Source organism: Chiloscyllium plagiosum, unplaced genomic scaffold (assembly GCF_037043375.1).
Source record: "Chiloscyllium plagiosum isolate Xiang-an unplaced genomic scaffold, Cpla_swu_hap1 HiC_scaffold_26, whole genome shotgun sequence".
Lineage (NCBI taxonomy): Eukaryota > Metazoa > Chordata > Chondrichthyes > Orectolobiformes > Hemiscylliidae > Chiloscyllium > Chiloscyllium plagiosum.
In genome coordinates, this window is record NW_028270164.1 from 52,608,053 (window position 1) to 52,624,607 (window position 16,555).

The 16,555-nt window shown below is 44.1% G+C and overlaps 1 protein-coding gene across 1 annotated transcript; it reads right to left on the minus strand.

Annotated features, from left to right (window-relative positions):
* Positions 1-3,465: 3,465 nt before the first annotated feature.
* Positions 3,466-11,958, minus strand: LOC148145166 (uncharacterized). The gene is made up of 2 exons (XM_087973731.1): positions 11,543-11,958; positions 3,466-7,520 (listed from the first exon to the last, which is right to left on the minus strand). Exons 1-2 carry the CDS (start codon positions 11,916-11,918, stop codon positions 7,321-7,323), a joined length of 576 nt encoding a protein of 191 aa, XP_087829857.1. The 5' UTR covers positions 11,919-11,958; the 3' UTR covers positions 3,466-7,320.
* Positions 11,959-16,555: the final 4,597 nt, after the last annotated feature.

Genomic DNA, 16,555 nt, shown 5'->3' on the forward strand with positions numbered 1-16,555 from the left:
ATATAAAAACAAATTGCTGTAAAAGCTCAGCAGGTCCAGCAGCATCTATGGAGAGATAGCAGAGTCACCATTTCGCATTGAGTGAACCTTCCTCAGAACTGTTTCTGATTTACAGCATCTGCAGTTCTTTTGGTTTTTACATTCTAGAGGATAGTGGCACAATCTTCAGTACAGGCAGCTATCGCACTGCAATACTCAGCTCTGCGCGTGTGGTGCACAACCCAGAGGTCGCACTTGCTTCAACTCCCAGACATTTGGGTGCATTCCATTTTGTCCTCATTATATCAATGATAATTCCAGATGTATCTCACACTGTAATGCCATCATAATTTTTACAATCTCTCCACTACAGCATCTGTGGAGAGGAATCAGAGTTAACATCTCAAGTTGAGTGAACTTTCCTCTGAACTGGCAGTGTCCCTCACCCCAAGCCCCTCCTCCTCCTTCACATAGTGGATTCGCGTAGAAACGTGAGTGTAAGGTCACGAGATATTATGGGAACTTTCTAGTACCTTCACACACCATAAAGAAAGAGACAGTGAGATTTTTTAATGCTTTCTCTTTGCAGGCGAAGTGGTTATGTTCACCACACAAGCCACAGTCATCTGGTCAGGAGCCAATTTGAGCATTTTTTAACGTTTATTCATTTTGTGGTACTGGGGTGTTGCTGGCTTCCACCATACACTGCCCGTCCCTAGTTGCCCTTGAGAAGATGGTGGTGAGCAGCCTTCTTGAAATGTTGCAGTCCACCTGCTGTGGGTTGAGCCACAATGCCATTAGGGAGTGAATTCCAGGATTTTGACCCAGTGACAATGAAAGAACACTGATTTATTTCCAGCAGTCGGGATTGTGAGTGGCTTGGAGGGGATCTTGAAGGTGGTGGTGTTCCCATTGTCCTTCTAGATGGAGGTGTTAGTGGGTTTGGAAGGTTGGTGAATTTCTGCAGTACATCTTGTCAATAGTACACACTGCTTGCTACTGAGCATCAGTAGTGAAGGAAGTGGGTTGCTTTGTCCTGGGTGGTGTCAAGCTTCTTGAGTGTTGTTGGAGCTGGACTCATCCAGGCAAGTGGGGAGTGTTCCATCACACTCCTGACTTGTGCCTTGTAGATAGTAAACAGGATTTGAGCAGTCAGGAGGTGAGTTAATTGCTGCAGTATTCCTAGCCTCTGACCTGCTGTTGTAGTCACTGCATTTATGCAGTGAGTCCAGTTGACTTTCTGATCAATAATAACTCCCAGAATGTTAATAGTGGGGGACTCTAATGGTAATACCATTGAATGTCAAGAGATGATGGTTAGTTTGGCTCTTATTGGTGGCGGTCATAGACTGATGTTTGTGTGGCACAAATATTATTTGCTTTTTCTCAGCCCAAGCCTGGATATTGCCCAGGTCTTGTTATATTTGGACACAAACTGCTTCAATGTCTGAGGAGTTGTGAATGGTGTTGAACATGGTGAATCTTCCCACTTTTGACCTTGTGATGGAAGGAAGGTCATCGATGAAGCAGCTGAAGATGGTTGGGCCTCGGACACTACCCTGAGGAACTCCTGCAGAAATGTGCAAGAGTTGAGATGACTGACCTCCAACATCCAGAACCATCTTCCAATGTGTCAGCTTTGACTCTAACTATCTGAGAGTTTCCCTCCTGATATCCATTGGTTCCAGTTCTGCTAGGGCTCCTTGATGCCACTCAGTCAAATGCAGTCTTGATATCAAGGGCTGTCACTCTCATCAATTCAGCTCTTTTGTCCATGTTTGAACCAAGGCTGTAATAAGGTCAGGAGTTGCCCTGGGAAAACCCAAACTGAGCATCCCTGAGCAGATTATTGCTGAGCAGATGCTGCTTGATGGCACTGTTGACACCTTCTATGACTTTACAGACGATGGAGAGTAGACTGATTGGGCGGTAACTGGCCAGGTTAGATTTATCCTGCTTTTTTGTAGAGGACATACTTGGGTAATTTTCCATGTTGTCGAGTAGATACTAACTGTACGAGAACAGCTTGGCCAGGGGAGCGGCAAGTTCTGGAGCACAAGTCTTCAGGACTATTGCTGGAATGTTGTCAGGGCGCGTACCTTTTGCAGTATCCATTGCCTCCAACCATTTTTTAATATCACATGGAGTGAATTGAATTGGCTGAAGAATGGTATCTGTAACGCTGGGGACCACTGGAGTAGGCTGAAATGGATCATCCACTTGAGTTGGACCATAGACAACTGGTACAGTAAAAAGGACACAGTGTTCCTCAATGACCGAGGGCGCTACATGAACAGCACAAACTACACAATCATGCACTTCACAAAATGCATAAGAAGTGCAAAACATGCAAGTTACAGTGTAGTAGAAGAATGACCAATCATAGACATTTTACTAGCAGCAATTCAAAGTCAGATTTCAGATGGGAAAGAGTCCGATAATACTGTGGTAAGGGACCTGATGACTTGGGGGAAGAAACTGTTGCACAGTCTGGCCATAGAGTGACCAAATGCTCTGGTATCTTCTGCCAGATGGCAGGAGGGAGAAGAGTATGAGTGAGGGGTTGTGTGGGGTCTTCCACAATGCTGTTAGCCTTTTGGATGCAATGTGTGGTGTAAATGTCTGTAATGGAGGGATGATAGACCCTGATGATCTGCTCACTTGGTACTTCTGGCTGAAGATTGCTTTGAAAGCTTTACCTTATCCTTTGCACTGATGTGCTGGACTCTTCCATCATTCTCTTCCTCCTCTCGTAAGGTGTTTAATCGTCCACCACCATTCACTACTTGATGTGGCTGGATTAAAGAGCTTAGATCTGATCCATTGGATGTGGGCTCGCTTAGCTCTATCACTTGCTGCTTATGCTGTTTGGCGAGGAAGTAATCCTGTTCGGTGGCTTTACCAGGTTGACACTTCATTTTCAGGTGTGTCTGGTGCTGCTCCTGGCATGCACTCCTGGATTCACCGTTGAACCAGGGTTGATCCCTGGCTTGATGCTAATGGTTGAGTGGGGGGTTGAGCTGGGCCATGAAGTTACAGATTGTGCTGGAGTACAATTCTGCTGCTGTTAATGGCCCATAGAATCTCATGGATGCCCAGACTTGAGTTGCTAGATCTGTTTGAAGTCTGTCCAATTTAGCGTGGTGTTAGTACCAAATAGCATGATGGATGTTATTCTCAATGTGAAGCTGGTACTTTGTCCCCTCAAGGACTTTGCAGTGGTCATTCTTGCTGAAACTGTCATGGACAGATGCATCTGCAACTGGCAGATTGGTAACGAAGACGTAAAGTATGTTTTTTCCCTCTTGTTGGTTCCCTCACTACCTGCCGCAGACCCAGTCTAGCAGCTATGCCCTTTAGGACCTGACTAACTCGATCAGTAGTACTGCTGCCAAGCCACACCTGGTGGTGAGCATTGTCGATTGTTGGAATACAACCCCATCTGGGGCATGAATGTCCCTCAGGGAGAGAAATTCACCAATCATACCTGGTCTGGCCTACATGTGACTCCAGAGCCACGGCAATGTGGTTGACTCTCAACTGCCCTCTGAATTGCGCTCAGTTCAAGGGCAACTGGGGATGGTGAATAAATACTGGCCAGCCAACAATGTCCCACCATTGAATTAAAAGAAAGCATGGTCACCTCCCTCTGCAATATATTAAAGTTTTATTTACTTCATGTCCATGTAAGGCATGAGAATGTTGGAAATATTTGTTTTGCTTGTTGCCTTGTATCAGGTTCTTTATGGTGCGGGAACCAGTCTCTGTTGAATGTATCCCCACTAATTTTCTTGAACGGCATGTAATGGGAACTAACAAGGGAGCAAGCTATCCTCAATCAGGTCTTGTGTAATGAGACAGGAATAATTCATGATGTCATCGTTAGGGATCCTCTTGGAAGGAGCGATCACAGTATGGTTGAATTTAGAATATAGATGGAAACTGCAAAGACAAAATCCAATACCAGGGCCCTGTGCTTAAATAACGGAGTCGAAATTAAGATGAGGGAAGAGTTAGCTAAAGTAGACTGGAAGCAAAGACTTTATGTTGGAACAGTTGTTGAAGAGTGGAGGACTTTCCAAGCAATTTTCCAAAGTGCTCAGCAGAAGTATATACCAGTGAAAATGAGGGAATGTAGGAAAGGGTGTAATCAACCATAGATGTGTCAGGAAATAAGGGAGGCTATCAAATTGAAAGAGAAGACATATTGAGTGGCCAAGATCGGCAGGAAGCTAGAAGATTAGGGAAGCTTTAAAGGTCAACAGAAAGCCACAAAAAGAGCTATAAAGAGAGGTAAGATAGATAATGAGAAAATAACTATCTAAAGACAGATAGCAAACCTTATCTATAAATATATCAAACAGAAAAAGAGTGGCTAAAGTAAACATTGGTCCTTTAGGGGATGAGAACGGAGAATTAATAATGGCATATGAGGAAATGACCGAGGCATTTAATAAGGATGTTGTGTCGGTCTTCACAGTGGAGGACACTAATAACATGCCAGTATTGACAAAGAGACAAAGGTGGGTGAGGACCTGGGAACAATCATTATCATGGAAGAGGTAGTGTTGGGCAAGCTAATGGAGCTAAGGGTAGACAAGTCTCCTGGCCCTGATGGAATGCATCCCAGGTTGCTAAAAGAGATGCCGAGAGAAATAGCAAAAGTACTTTTGGTAATTTTCCCAAATTTGCTGGACTCTAGAGCAGTTCCAGCAGATTGGTAAACAGCAAATGTGGCATTCCTGTTTAAAACGGGAGGTATACAAAAGATGAGGAATTATAGACCAGTTAGATAACCTCTGTAGTGGGGAAAATGCTTGAGTCTATTATCAAGGAAGAAATAGCAAGGCATCTAGATAGAAATTGTTCCATTAGGCAGACGCAACATGGGTTCATGAAGGCCAGGTCATGCTTAACAAATCGCTTCAAATTCTATGAAGACATTACAAACACAGTGCACAACAGGGATCCAGAAGATTTGTGTACCTAGATTTCCAAAAGGCATTCGACAAAGTGCCACACAAAAGGCTGCTGCATAAGATAAAGATGGATGGTGTTACAGATAATGTATTAGCATGGATAGAGAATTGGTGAACAGATGGGAAGCAAAGAGTGGACATAAATGAGTGCTATTCTGGTTGGAGATTAGTAACGAGTGATGTGCCACAGGGATCAGTGTTTGGTCCGCAATTATTCACAAATTATATCAATGATTTGGAGTTGGGGACCGCGTGTACTATGTCAAAGTTTGCAGAAGTCATCAAGATGAGTGGTAGAGCAAAGTGTACAGAGGACTATGAAACTTTGCAAAGGGACCGAGATAGTTTAAGGGAATGGGCAAAGGTCTGGCAGTTAGAATACAATGTAAATCAGGTTTACTCCACAGTTTATGCGAGATTTATGTCCGTCTTTATTATCATTTTAAGTAGGTAATATTTTTATCACTAAGTATGTAAGTTAGCTCAGTGAGCTGGAAGGTTTGATTTCAGATGTTTCATCATCATAACTAGGTCACACCATCAGTGAGAGTCTCTGGTGAAGCGCCGGTGGTATGTCCCACATTTCTATTTATAGTTCTTGGTTTCTTAAGATGGGTGATGTCATTTCCGGTTGTTTTTTTCAAGGGATCTAAATCGATGTGTTTATTGATGGAGTTCTGGTTCGAATGCCATGCCGCTAATGTGCTGAAAACCTTGCAAAACATAAGGATAGATAAGTCCCCTGGGCCAGAGGGGATATACCCAAGGTTGCTACAGGGAGTGAGGGAAGTGATTGCTGCACCTTTGGCAATGATCTTTGTGTCCTCACTGTCTCCTGGAGTAGTGCCAAATGATTGAAGTTTGGCAAATGTTATTCCCTTGTTCAAGAAAGGGAATAGGGATAATCCTAGGAATTACAGACTAGTCAGTCTTACATCAGTGATGGGCAAAATATTGGAGAAGTTTCAGAGAGACAGGATTTATGATTACTAGGAAAACCATGGTTTGATTAGAGATAGTCAGCGTGGCTTTGTAAGGGGCAGGTCATGCCTCACAAACCTTATTGAATTCTTTGAGGATGTGACAAAACATGTTGATGAAGGTAGAGCAGTGGATGTGGTGTACATAGATTTTAGCAAGGCATTTGATAACGCTCCCCATGGTAGGCTCATACAGAAAGTAAGGAAACATGGAATATACAGAAATCTGTCTGTCTGGATACAAAATTGGCTGGCCCATAGAAGACAGAGGGTGGTGGTAGAAAGTATTCAGCCTGAAGCTCGGTGACCAGTAGTGTTCTGCAAGGATCAATTCTGGGACCTCTGCTCTTTGTGATTTTTATAAATGATTTGAATGAGGAAGTGGAAGGGTGGGTTTGTAAGTTTGCCAGTGACACAAAGGTTGGGAGAGTTGTGGATAGTGTGGAGAGCTGTTGTAGGTTGCAATGGGAAATTGACAGGATGCAGAACTGTGCTGAGAAGTGGCAGGTGGAGTTCAACCTGTAAAAGTGGGAAGTGATTCTCTTTGGAAGGTTGAATTTGAATGCAGAATACAAGGTTAAAGGCAGAACTCTTGGCAGGGTAGAGGAACAAAGGAATCTGGGAGGCCATGTCCATAGATCCCTGAAAGTTGACACCCAGGTTGATAGGGTTGTTAAGAGGGCGCATGGTGTGTTGGCTTTCATTAGCAGGAGGATTGAGTTTAAGAGCCGCGAGGTTATGCTGCAGCTCTACAGAGTCCTGGTTAGACCACACATGGAATATTGTGTTCAGTTCTAGTTGCCTCATCATAGGAAACATGAGAAAGCTTTAGAGGGAGTGTAGAGAAGATATACCAGGATGCTGCTTAGACTGGACGACATCTCTTGCGAAGAAAGGTCGAGGGAGCTAGGGTTTTTCTCATTGGAGCGAAGATGGATGAGAAGTGACTTGATAGAGGTGTACAAGTTGTTAAAGGCATAGGTAGAGTGGATAGCCAGGGACGTTTTAATGATGAAGGGACATAATTTTAAGGCAATTGGAGAAAGATTTAGTGGAGATGTCAGAGGAAGGTTCTTTACTCCAAGTGGTGGGTCTGTTGAATGCACTGGTACTAGAGTCAAATACATTGTGGACGTTTAAGTGACTCTTGGATAGACACATGGAAGTTAATACAATGAAGGGAATGCAGGTTAGTCTGACTTTAGAATAGGATAAAATGCTGGCACAATATCAAAGGCCGAAGGATCTCTACTGTGCTATACTCTTCTACGTTCAATGAAGTGGTGTCTTCCAAATTATCTACAAATATTACAAATGGGTTATATAATAGCTCAGTAAACCCAAATTATTGAGCTAGTGAGGCATCAGAGATGACAGCACATTCATGGCTTATTTGCTCTAGCAAAGATAGCCTGGAAGGGTTTCCCTTGATCTTGTTTGTGCTCCATACACACGTCAACAAATCCCGTGTCACGGAGAGTAGCCATGTATGGTTCAGGTGGCCATCTTGTATTCTTCAACAATCCAGCAGCAATAATCTTCCTTAGAACTTCCAGGCTTAAGGTGGTGACCATCAGTCCCCCTGTCAAATAAAGGATAAATACTCAATTTTCTGATCGGTTGTTTCCTGGAATTTAGGTGAAGAAGAATCTCAATATCAAGACCTTCTTGTGAAAAAGCAACCACACCAGTGGAATCAAAATGCTGTGGATTTTCCTAACTCACCTGGGCTTTTGTTCCCTGACCATCAAAAGTGGATGTGCCCTGAAACAAGGAGGGCCAATCAGAAGGCTTCCAGCAAGGGAGGTGCAGCAGGTTGTAAGGGAAGGTAAGCAAAAGAGAGAGGGAGTCAATATGGAGATTCCTCTCTGCAAATGTGTCAAAATCTGATGAAAAAAAGATTCAGCAAACAGGCCACCAGTGATGAGTAGAAGATGGGGGAGGTTGGAGTGTCCTTCCAAGATGGCTCATGGCTGCTCCTGTACTCAGGGAGTAGGGGGAAGTGTCTGGGAGAGACCACCCTGGATTGCTGACCCATTGGATGACCACCTCCAGGCTGCTAAACTGAATCCTGCTAGAAAGTTGCTTCCTTGAACTGGCTACTGTTAATGAGCGACCCACATGTGAAAGAGTGGCCCAGAGGCTGAATTGGCATGTCAGCCAGTAAGATAATTTATAGCTATTGCCCTCATTCCCTCTGGGGCGGTGGGGTGGGGAGCAAATATTCTGCCTTCTGGCTTGATTATTAAACTCTGGAAGAGTCAGGATTGTGATCAGAAGGGTGTGGGATGTTGGGGCTGGGGAAGTACTGGCCTTTGGGTATGTGCCACCTGTAGTCCCTCCCTACCAGCTCATTGGAATAAGTTCACTGTGCATGTGCACGCTGACACCTCAGAATTCAGGAGATTTCAATAAGTCAAGCAGCTTTCAACAGATTGCTACTGGTTCAGAAACCTGAGACGTTCCTTCAGTGGAGCGCGGTATTTCAGCTCGCAGTTTTAAATGATGATCATGGGTCAGCTTCTGGCAATCTGCATTCAGGCAGTGGAAGATCTCTGGGCAGGAGATTCCAATTACCACCAAAAAAGGAGACCCTTGAGCTTTTTGGCACATTGCCACCCAGTAACTAAATGTCATCTCCTCAGTCAGGCAGACTTGGAAATAATTCCTGCTAATTACACCAACTTCCAGCTGCATGTGTTATGAAGAAGTTATGAAAAATCGAGTGAGAGTAGATCCAAAGTATTCAAAATCACAATGGGTCTGGTCAGAGTAAACAGGGAGAAAAAGGTTTCCATTTGTGAAAAGATCGAGAATGAGAGGGCACCAATTGAAAGCAGTTGGCAAAAGAAGCAAAAATGACACTAGTATAAACATTTTCCATACAACAAGTAGTTAGGATCTGGGTCAGAGTCTGAGAGTGCAGTGGACTTATACCAAGGCGTTCAAAACAAAAATGAGACAGTCACTGGAAAGGTAGAGTGTGCAGGGTTAAAGGGAGAAGGCAAGGGAGGAGCCCAAAATAAAATGTTCATTTGGAGGGTGAGTGGAATGGGCTGAATAGCCTCTTATTGTGCTGTAATAATTTGAGAGGTCCCGACATTTGCTTTAACCAGGTATCACCTGAACAGGTTGTCATGGAAGCATGTGGTTCAAAAAACAAGAAAGCTGCAGGGAGTGCTGCCAGGACTGCACAGTTTACAGCACATTGGTGTGAATATTCCCGAGAGTGGCACCCACTGTCAGGATTTTCTCTTCCATTAATACTGTGCTCTGTATTTCTAGCTGGGAATTCTGATCCCAGCTCCACAGACAGGTAAGGCGTAAATGAAATGAACACAGTCCCCCCCCACCCTATAGGGCGGGATAGTCAAGGAAGGAGTCAAACCATGTCCCATTTTTCTGCAGTCAGTTGCTATGGTCTGAGTGTGGTTTTATTTCCTGCAAAGGCTGAGGATATCACGAAGGATACTCCTCTCACTCCCTCTCCTCCCCGAGGCATAGTGTCCCTCAGGTTAAATTACCATCAGTCATCTCTTTCTCTGTAATAATAAAGCAGCTCTGTGGTCCTCTAGGACTAGAGTGACTTCTGAGAATTAAGTATCCAGCTTTGACAGTTGCTGTTAAAGGGTTAAGTATGTGAGATGAATTGAAGGTGAGGTTGGCAGTTGAGATTCGTGAATCCAATACGAAGAGCTATGCAGTAAATTCACCAATATTCCTACCAAAACATGCAGCTGCTACAGATTAGGGAAAAATAACAGCTGTATACAAAAGATGTTGAGTAGATAATACAATTGGCAATTATGGAAAATTCAAGAAAGAATTGGAAAAGAATACTCATAGAAAACCAGAAAAAGGAGAAAGTGTAAAGGCTACATCTTTTTATTTCCTTTAGTTTTGGACACTGGACTAAAAATGAAGGTTGTCTGTGCAGCATGTAGCTCAAAAACAAGAAAGCTGTAACAAGTGCAGCCAGGGCTCTACAATTAACTTTAATATGGAAGATTCAGGGAGGAATTGGAAAAGAATACAGATAGAGAGACCTAAACAAGAAATTAAATTGCGTAAAGACCCCATCCTATTATTTCCTTTAATTTTGGACTCTGGACTAAAAAGGAAGATCCTACTTGAAAGAAGACAGTTGTGACAAAGCTGATCCTTTAACAAGGTTATGTTCTCGTTGGCTTTTTATTCCCCAGAGAAGCTGTAAAAGCAGCAATTCCAAAAGGTCTGGTTTTAACTACTTGAGAATGCTTTCAAGTTTTTGAAAATAAACACACCTCCAATGAAAGGGGAGTGGTCAGTTCTCCCAGCTCAGCATTATCACTGCTTTGATTTGGTTTTAGCTGCCTGGCTGTTCACTGAAAGCAGTCAGTCAGGTTTGCGGCTGCTGGTCCAAGTTACAGCTACATGGAAGGTGTTCCAAGCTGAGTCTCTCTCTCCTATCAGGCAGTGTTTGATTTTACATTTTTTGCCCACGGGTGTTTATAGGGATTGTTGGGAGTATTTGAAATTGCGTCATTAAATTGGGATAATCTGTTGAGTTTTCGGATAGACTAAGTTCTTCTGTATTCAGTCTCTTTTGTTTGCGTTTCATTTGGTAATCTTGCAAATAAATTATTTTGTTTAAAACTAAGTGGTTGGGCCAGTTGCATCACTCCTGGAATATCCACATTACACCTGCTTAAAACAACTCGCAAAGTTAGGGTCCAGCCTACTTTCTTGGAATGTTTTGAGGGGGTCCGGCCTAGTCCAGAACACAGTACAAAGAGATAGTTTAAAAAATCCAGTTTTCTGGAATACACTGTGTATTCCACATGATGTTGGAACATTGAGAGCTAAAGCAGACATCACAGAGCAAATGAGTTCTGAACAAAAGCAAACTTTCTTGACAATGATGCTCTGATTGGTTCCCGACCAGATAACCATGTCGTGTCTGGGGAACAGAACCACCTGGCCAGCAAAGAGAAAGCATCAAAAAAATCTCACGGTCTCTCTCACCTGCATGAAGGTAATAGAAAGTTCCGAATAATAGCTAGCGGCTTCCATATACCTTTATGTGTGAATCCCCTGTTAAAGAAGGAATAAAATATCTTCAAAAACAGTGAAAGGACAAATTCCAGGAATAGTGGGGTTTGATTTCCAGCAAACTACCCCGGTCAGTCATGACAATGGGCACAGGCATTACAGGCTGAGGTCTTCCTTCTCTAAGTATTGTAGATACTGTACTAATGACTGATTCTATAATTATTGGACTTGTCTTGGACTTTTAAAAAATCTCCTGCCTCTCGAGGAAAATCTGGCTGCTGGTCAAGGTGGTGAGGGGGTGATCTGGATGGAAAAAGGGGTGTTGTAGAAGAGTCACTATAAATAATCCTTCTGTCCCTGATTGTTCGACACAAAGCACACAAGTGGTCAGGGCCATGTTTAGCTATTGTAGTTCTCTCTAAATTTAAGTAATTAAGCGTTTGACTACTAGGCTAATCAGTGACATGTCAATCAAGGGAGATTAGTTGATATGTGACCCCACCATTCCATCCTGACTGCACCATTTCCCTTGAGGTTTAGGATTTTTCAGAATTGACCAGCTCAACACTCTACCTGGTTTCATAACTCGGTAAATCTCTCTGCATCCAGATTGCAGATCAGGCCAGAAGTAATAACAGTTGCAGTGAAATACTCTGTCCACCACGTTGTCTTCCAGAGGGATATGTTCCACACTGCCGTGAAACAATGTCACCTTCCCGGTCTGAATATCAGGCTGCAACCTCCTGCTGGCTACACGGTACATGTATTCAGAGTAATCCAGCCCATAGAGCTTGCCCTTCGGCAGCGTAAGGTGTTTAGCAGCTTCCTGCAGACCGAGCCCTGGTCCAAAGCCCAGTTCCAGCACCACACTCTCAGGCTGAATGTCACACAGTTTGACAGCATTCACTTCCACCAATTTACCCTTCCCCTCTAAGAACTTTTTCACCATCCATCCCCAGGGGCCCTGCGTTGGTTTGCTCAGTTGTTTGGTGAGGTGAAAAGTTCCCCTTCCTGTTGCACAACATGGAACCTCAGCCTTGCTGGATGATTGACAGCTTGGATGACGATACACAGTGATCCCAGCATCAGTTTACAAACAGACTGAGCCAGTCAGCTGGGCTGAGAGTGTGTACATTAAACTGTTGTGGTTCAGTGACAGTGCTGAGCAAACAGACTGAAAGCAGCCAGAGCACAGCGAGACTCAGAGAAAGGGAGGGGGTGGGGGGGAATGTTCTGAACAGCTCAGCTCCAACTCCTGGGCAGCTCAGCATCTCTACTAGAGTTAAACATTGTTCTCACTGCAGCTCACAACAACAGAATGCAGACTGGTTCCCGTACTGTAAAGGACCTGATATAAGGCAACAAGCAAAACAACTATTTCCTACCTTCCTATGCCTTGTAGATATGAGCAGTAAGCAAAACCTTAACGTATTGCAGAGGGAGGTAGTCATGCATTTTCTTTTTATTTACTCTCGGGATGTGGACATTATTGGCTGGCCAGTATTTATCGACCATCCCTCGTTGCCCTTGAACTGACCATATTTCTGTGGCTCTGGAGTCACATGTCGGCCAGATCACTTATGGACAGCAGATTTACCTCCCAGAAAGTCATTCGTGAGCCAGATGGGGTTTTCTTACAATCAGCAACGGTTTCATTACCATCAGTTGTTTCATCACTCCAGATTTTTCAAATTGAATGTAAATTTCACCAGCTGCCATGGCCGGATTTGAATCCACATCCTCAGAACATTAGCTGAGTTTCACGATTAATCGTCTAATAATAATTGTCTAACCACTCAGCCATCACCTCCCCTGATAGGGCAGACAGCACTCAGCATTGTATAGTGAATTCACTGAATGGTTAAACACAGGAGACAACCGCTTGGCCTGTTCTATCTGTTCTGCCTCTCTGAAGGTCAATTCACCCAGTGTTTTCTCCCTTTCTCTGTTAATTTCACGTCATGATGTTATTTCTCTTTGAAGGACTAACTTGGCAGTGTCTCAATCCCACACACAGGCACTGCTTTCCAGATCCTGACCACTCTCTGAGGATAAAGGTTCTCCTCATATCACCATCACTTCTTTCCCAGATTACTTCCAATCTGGGTCGTCTGGGTCTTGATACCTCCAGAAATGGGAACAGTTTCTTCCTGTCCACTCTGTCCAAACACAATTATTTTGAACGTTTATATCAAATCTCTGCTCAACCTGTATTCACCGAGGCCAGTTCTAAATTCTCCAATCTACCCACAGAACTGAAGTTCCTCATCCCTGGAAAAGATCGAGAATCGAGAATGGGAGGGCACCAATAGAAAATAGTTGGCAAAATAAGAAAAAAATGAGATGAGAAACCATGCAGTGAGCATTTAGGGTCTGGGCGACAGTGTCTGACTGTGTGTGTGTGTGTGTGTGGCAGAGTGGGGGAGGCAGTTTCAACCAAGACTTTCAAAAGGAAATTGAGACAGTTACTGGAAAAGGCAGAGTGTGCAGGGGATGAAGCACTGAGGATAGTAAGGCCACAAAATGTACTCTGGGTGGGAGATTTTAATGCTCACCACCAGGTGTGGCTTGGCAGCAGTACTACTGATCGAGTTAGTCAGGTCCTAAAGGGCATAGCTGCTAGACTGGGTCTGCGGCAGGTAGTGAGGGAACCAACAAGAGGGAAAAAACATACTTTACCTCTTCGTTACCAATCTTCCGGCTGCCGATGCATCTGTCCATGACAGTTTCAGCAAGAATGACCACTGCAAAGTCCTTGAGGGGTCAAAGTACCAGCTTCACATTGAGAATAACATCCATCATGCTATTTGGCACTAACACCACGCTAAATTGGACAGACTTCAAACAGATCTAGCAACTCAAGTCTGAACATCCATGAGATTCTATGGGCCATTAACAGCAGCAGAATTGTACTCCAGCACAATCTGTAACTTCATGGCCCAGCTCAACCCCCCCATTCAACCATTAGCATCAAGCCAGGGATCAACCCTGGTTCAACGGTGAATCCAGGAGTGCATGTCAGGAGCAGCACCAGACACACCTGAAAATGAAGTGTCAACCTGGTAAAGCCACCGAACAGGATTACTTGCTCGCCAAACAGCAGAAGCAGCAAGTGATAGAGCTAAGCGAGCCCACATCCAATGGATCAGATCTAAGCTCTTTAATCCAGCCACATCAAGTAGTGAATGGTGGTGGACGATTAAACAACTTACGAGAGGAGGAAGAGAATGATGGAAGAGTCCAGCACATCAGTGCAAAGGATAAGGTAAAGCTTTCAAAGCAATCTTCAGCCAGAAGTACCAAGTGAGAAGATCATCAGGGTCTATCATCCCTCCATTACAGACATTTACACCACACATTGCATCCAAAAGGCTAACAGCATTGTGGAAGACCCCACACAACCCCTCACTCAAACTCTTCTCCCTCCTGAAATCTGGCAGAAGATACCAGAGCATTTGGTCACTCTGTGGCCAGACTGTGCAACAGTTTCTTCCCCCAAGTCATCAGGTCCCTTACCACAGTATGATCGGACTCTTTCTCATCTGAAATCTGACTTTGAATTGCTGCTAGTAAAATGTCTATGATTGGTCATTCTTCTACTACACTGTAACTTGCATGTTTTGCACTTCTTATGCATTTTGTGAAGTGTATGATTGTGTAGTTTGTGCTGTTCATGTAGCGCCCTCGGTCCTTGAGGAACACTGTCTCCTTTTTACTGTACCAGTTGTCTATGGTCCAACTCAAGTGGATGATCCATTTCAGCCTACTCCAGTGGTCCCCAGCGTTACAGATACCATTCTTCAGCCAATTCAATTCACTCCATGTGATATTAAAAAATGGTTGGAGGCAATGGATACTGCAAAAGGTACGCGCCCTGACAACATTCCAGCAATAGTCCTGAAGACTTGTGCTCCAGAACTTGCCACTCCCCCTGACCAAGCTGTTCTAGTACAGTTAGTATCTACTCGACAACATGGAAAATTACCCAAGTATGTCCTCTACCAAAAAGCAGGATAAATCTAACCTGGCCAGTTACCGCACAATCAGTCTACTCTCCATCGTCTGTAAAGTCATAGAAGGTGTCAACAGTGCCATCAAGCAGCATCTGCTCAGCAATAATCTGCTCAGGGATGCTCAGTTTGGGTTTTCCCAGGGCCACTTCTGACCTTATTACAGCCTTGGTTCAAACATGGACAAAAGAGCTGAATTGATGAGATTGACAGCCCTCGATATCAAGACGGCATTTGACTGAGTGGCATCAAGGAGCCCTAGCAGAACTGGAACCAATGGATATCAGGAGGGAAACTCTCAGATAGTTAGAGTCATACCTGACACATAGGAAGATGGTTCTGGATGTTGGAGGTGAGTCATCTCAACACTTGCACATTTCTGCAGGAGTTCCTCAGGGTAGTTTCCTAGGCCCAACCATCTTCAGCTGCTTCATCGATGACCTTCCTTCCATCACAAGGTCAAAAGTGGGAAGATTCACCATATTCAGCACCATTCACAACTCCTCAGACATTGAAGCAGTTTGTGTCCAAATATAACAAGACCTGGGCAATATCCAGGCTTGGGCTGAGAAAAAGCAAATAATATTTGTGCCACACAAAACATCAGTCTATGACCGCCACCAATAAGAGCCAAACTAACCATCATCTCTTGAAATTCAATGGTATTACCATTAGAGTCCCCCACTATTAACATTCTGGGAGTTATTATTGATCAGAAAGTCAACTGGACTCACCGCATAAATACAGTGACTACAACAGCAGGTCAGAGGCTAGGAATACTGCAGCAATTAACTCACCTCCTGACTGCTCAAATCCTGTTTACTATCTACAAGGCACAAGTCAGGAGTGTGATGGAACACTCCCCACTTGCCTGGATGAGTCCAGCTCCAACAACACTCAAGAAGCTTGACACCACCCAGGACAAAGCAACCCACTTCCTTCACTACTGATGCTCAGTAGCAAGCAGTGTGTACTATTGACAAGATGTACTGCAGAAATTCACCAACCTTCCAAACCCACTAACACCTCCATCTAGAAGGACAATGGGATCACCACCACCTTCAAGATCCCCTCCAAACCACTCACAATCCCGACTGCTGGAAATAAATCAGTGTTCTTTCATTGTCACTGGGTCAAAATCCTGGAATTCTCTCCCTCATGGCATTGTGGCTCAACCCACAGCAGGTGGACTGCAACATTTCAAGAAGGCAGCTCACCACCATCTTCGCAAGGGCAACTAGGGACAGGCAGTGTATGGTGGAAGCCAGCAACACCCCAATACCACAAAATGAATAAACGTTAAAAAATGCTCAAATTGGCTCCTGACCAGATGACTGTGTCTTGTGTGGAGAACATAACCACTTCGCCTGCAAAGAGAAAGCATTAAAAAAATCTCACTGTCACTTTCTGTATGGTGTGTGAAGGTACTAGAAAGTTCCCATAATATCTTGTGACCTTACACACATGTTTCCACGCGAATCCACTATGTGAAGGAGGAGGAGGGGCTTGGGGTGAGGGACACTGCCAGTTCAGAGGAAAGTTCACTCAACTTGAGATGTTAACTCTGATTCCTCTC

Excerpts from the sequence above, each read along its gene's own strand:
- LOC148145166 (XM_087973731.1), bottom strand. The coding sequence starts at position 11,918 with ATGGTGAAAAAGTTCTTAGAGGGGAAGGGTAAATTGGTGGAAGTGAAT. Across the intron at positions 7,521-11,542 it reads TTACCGAGTTATGAAACCAG|GGGGACTGATGGTCACCACC; the intron begins GTAGAGTGTTGA and ends TTTATTTGACAG.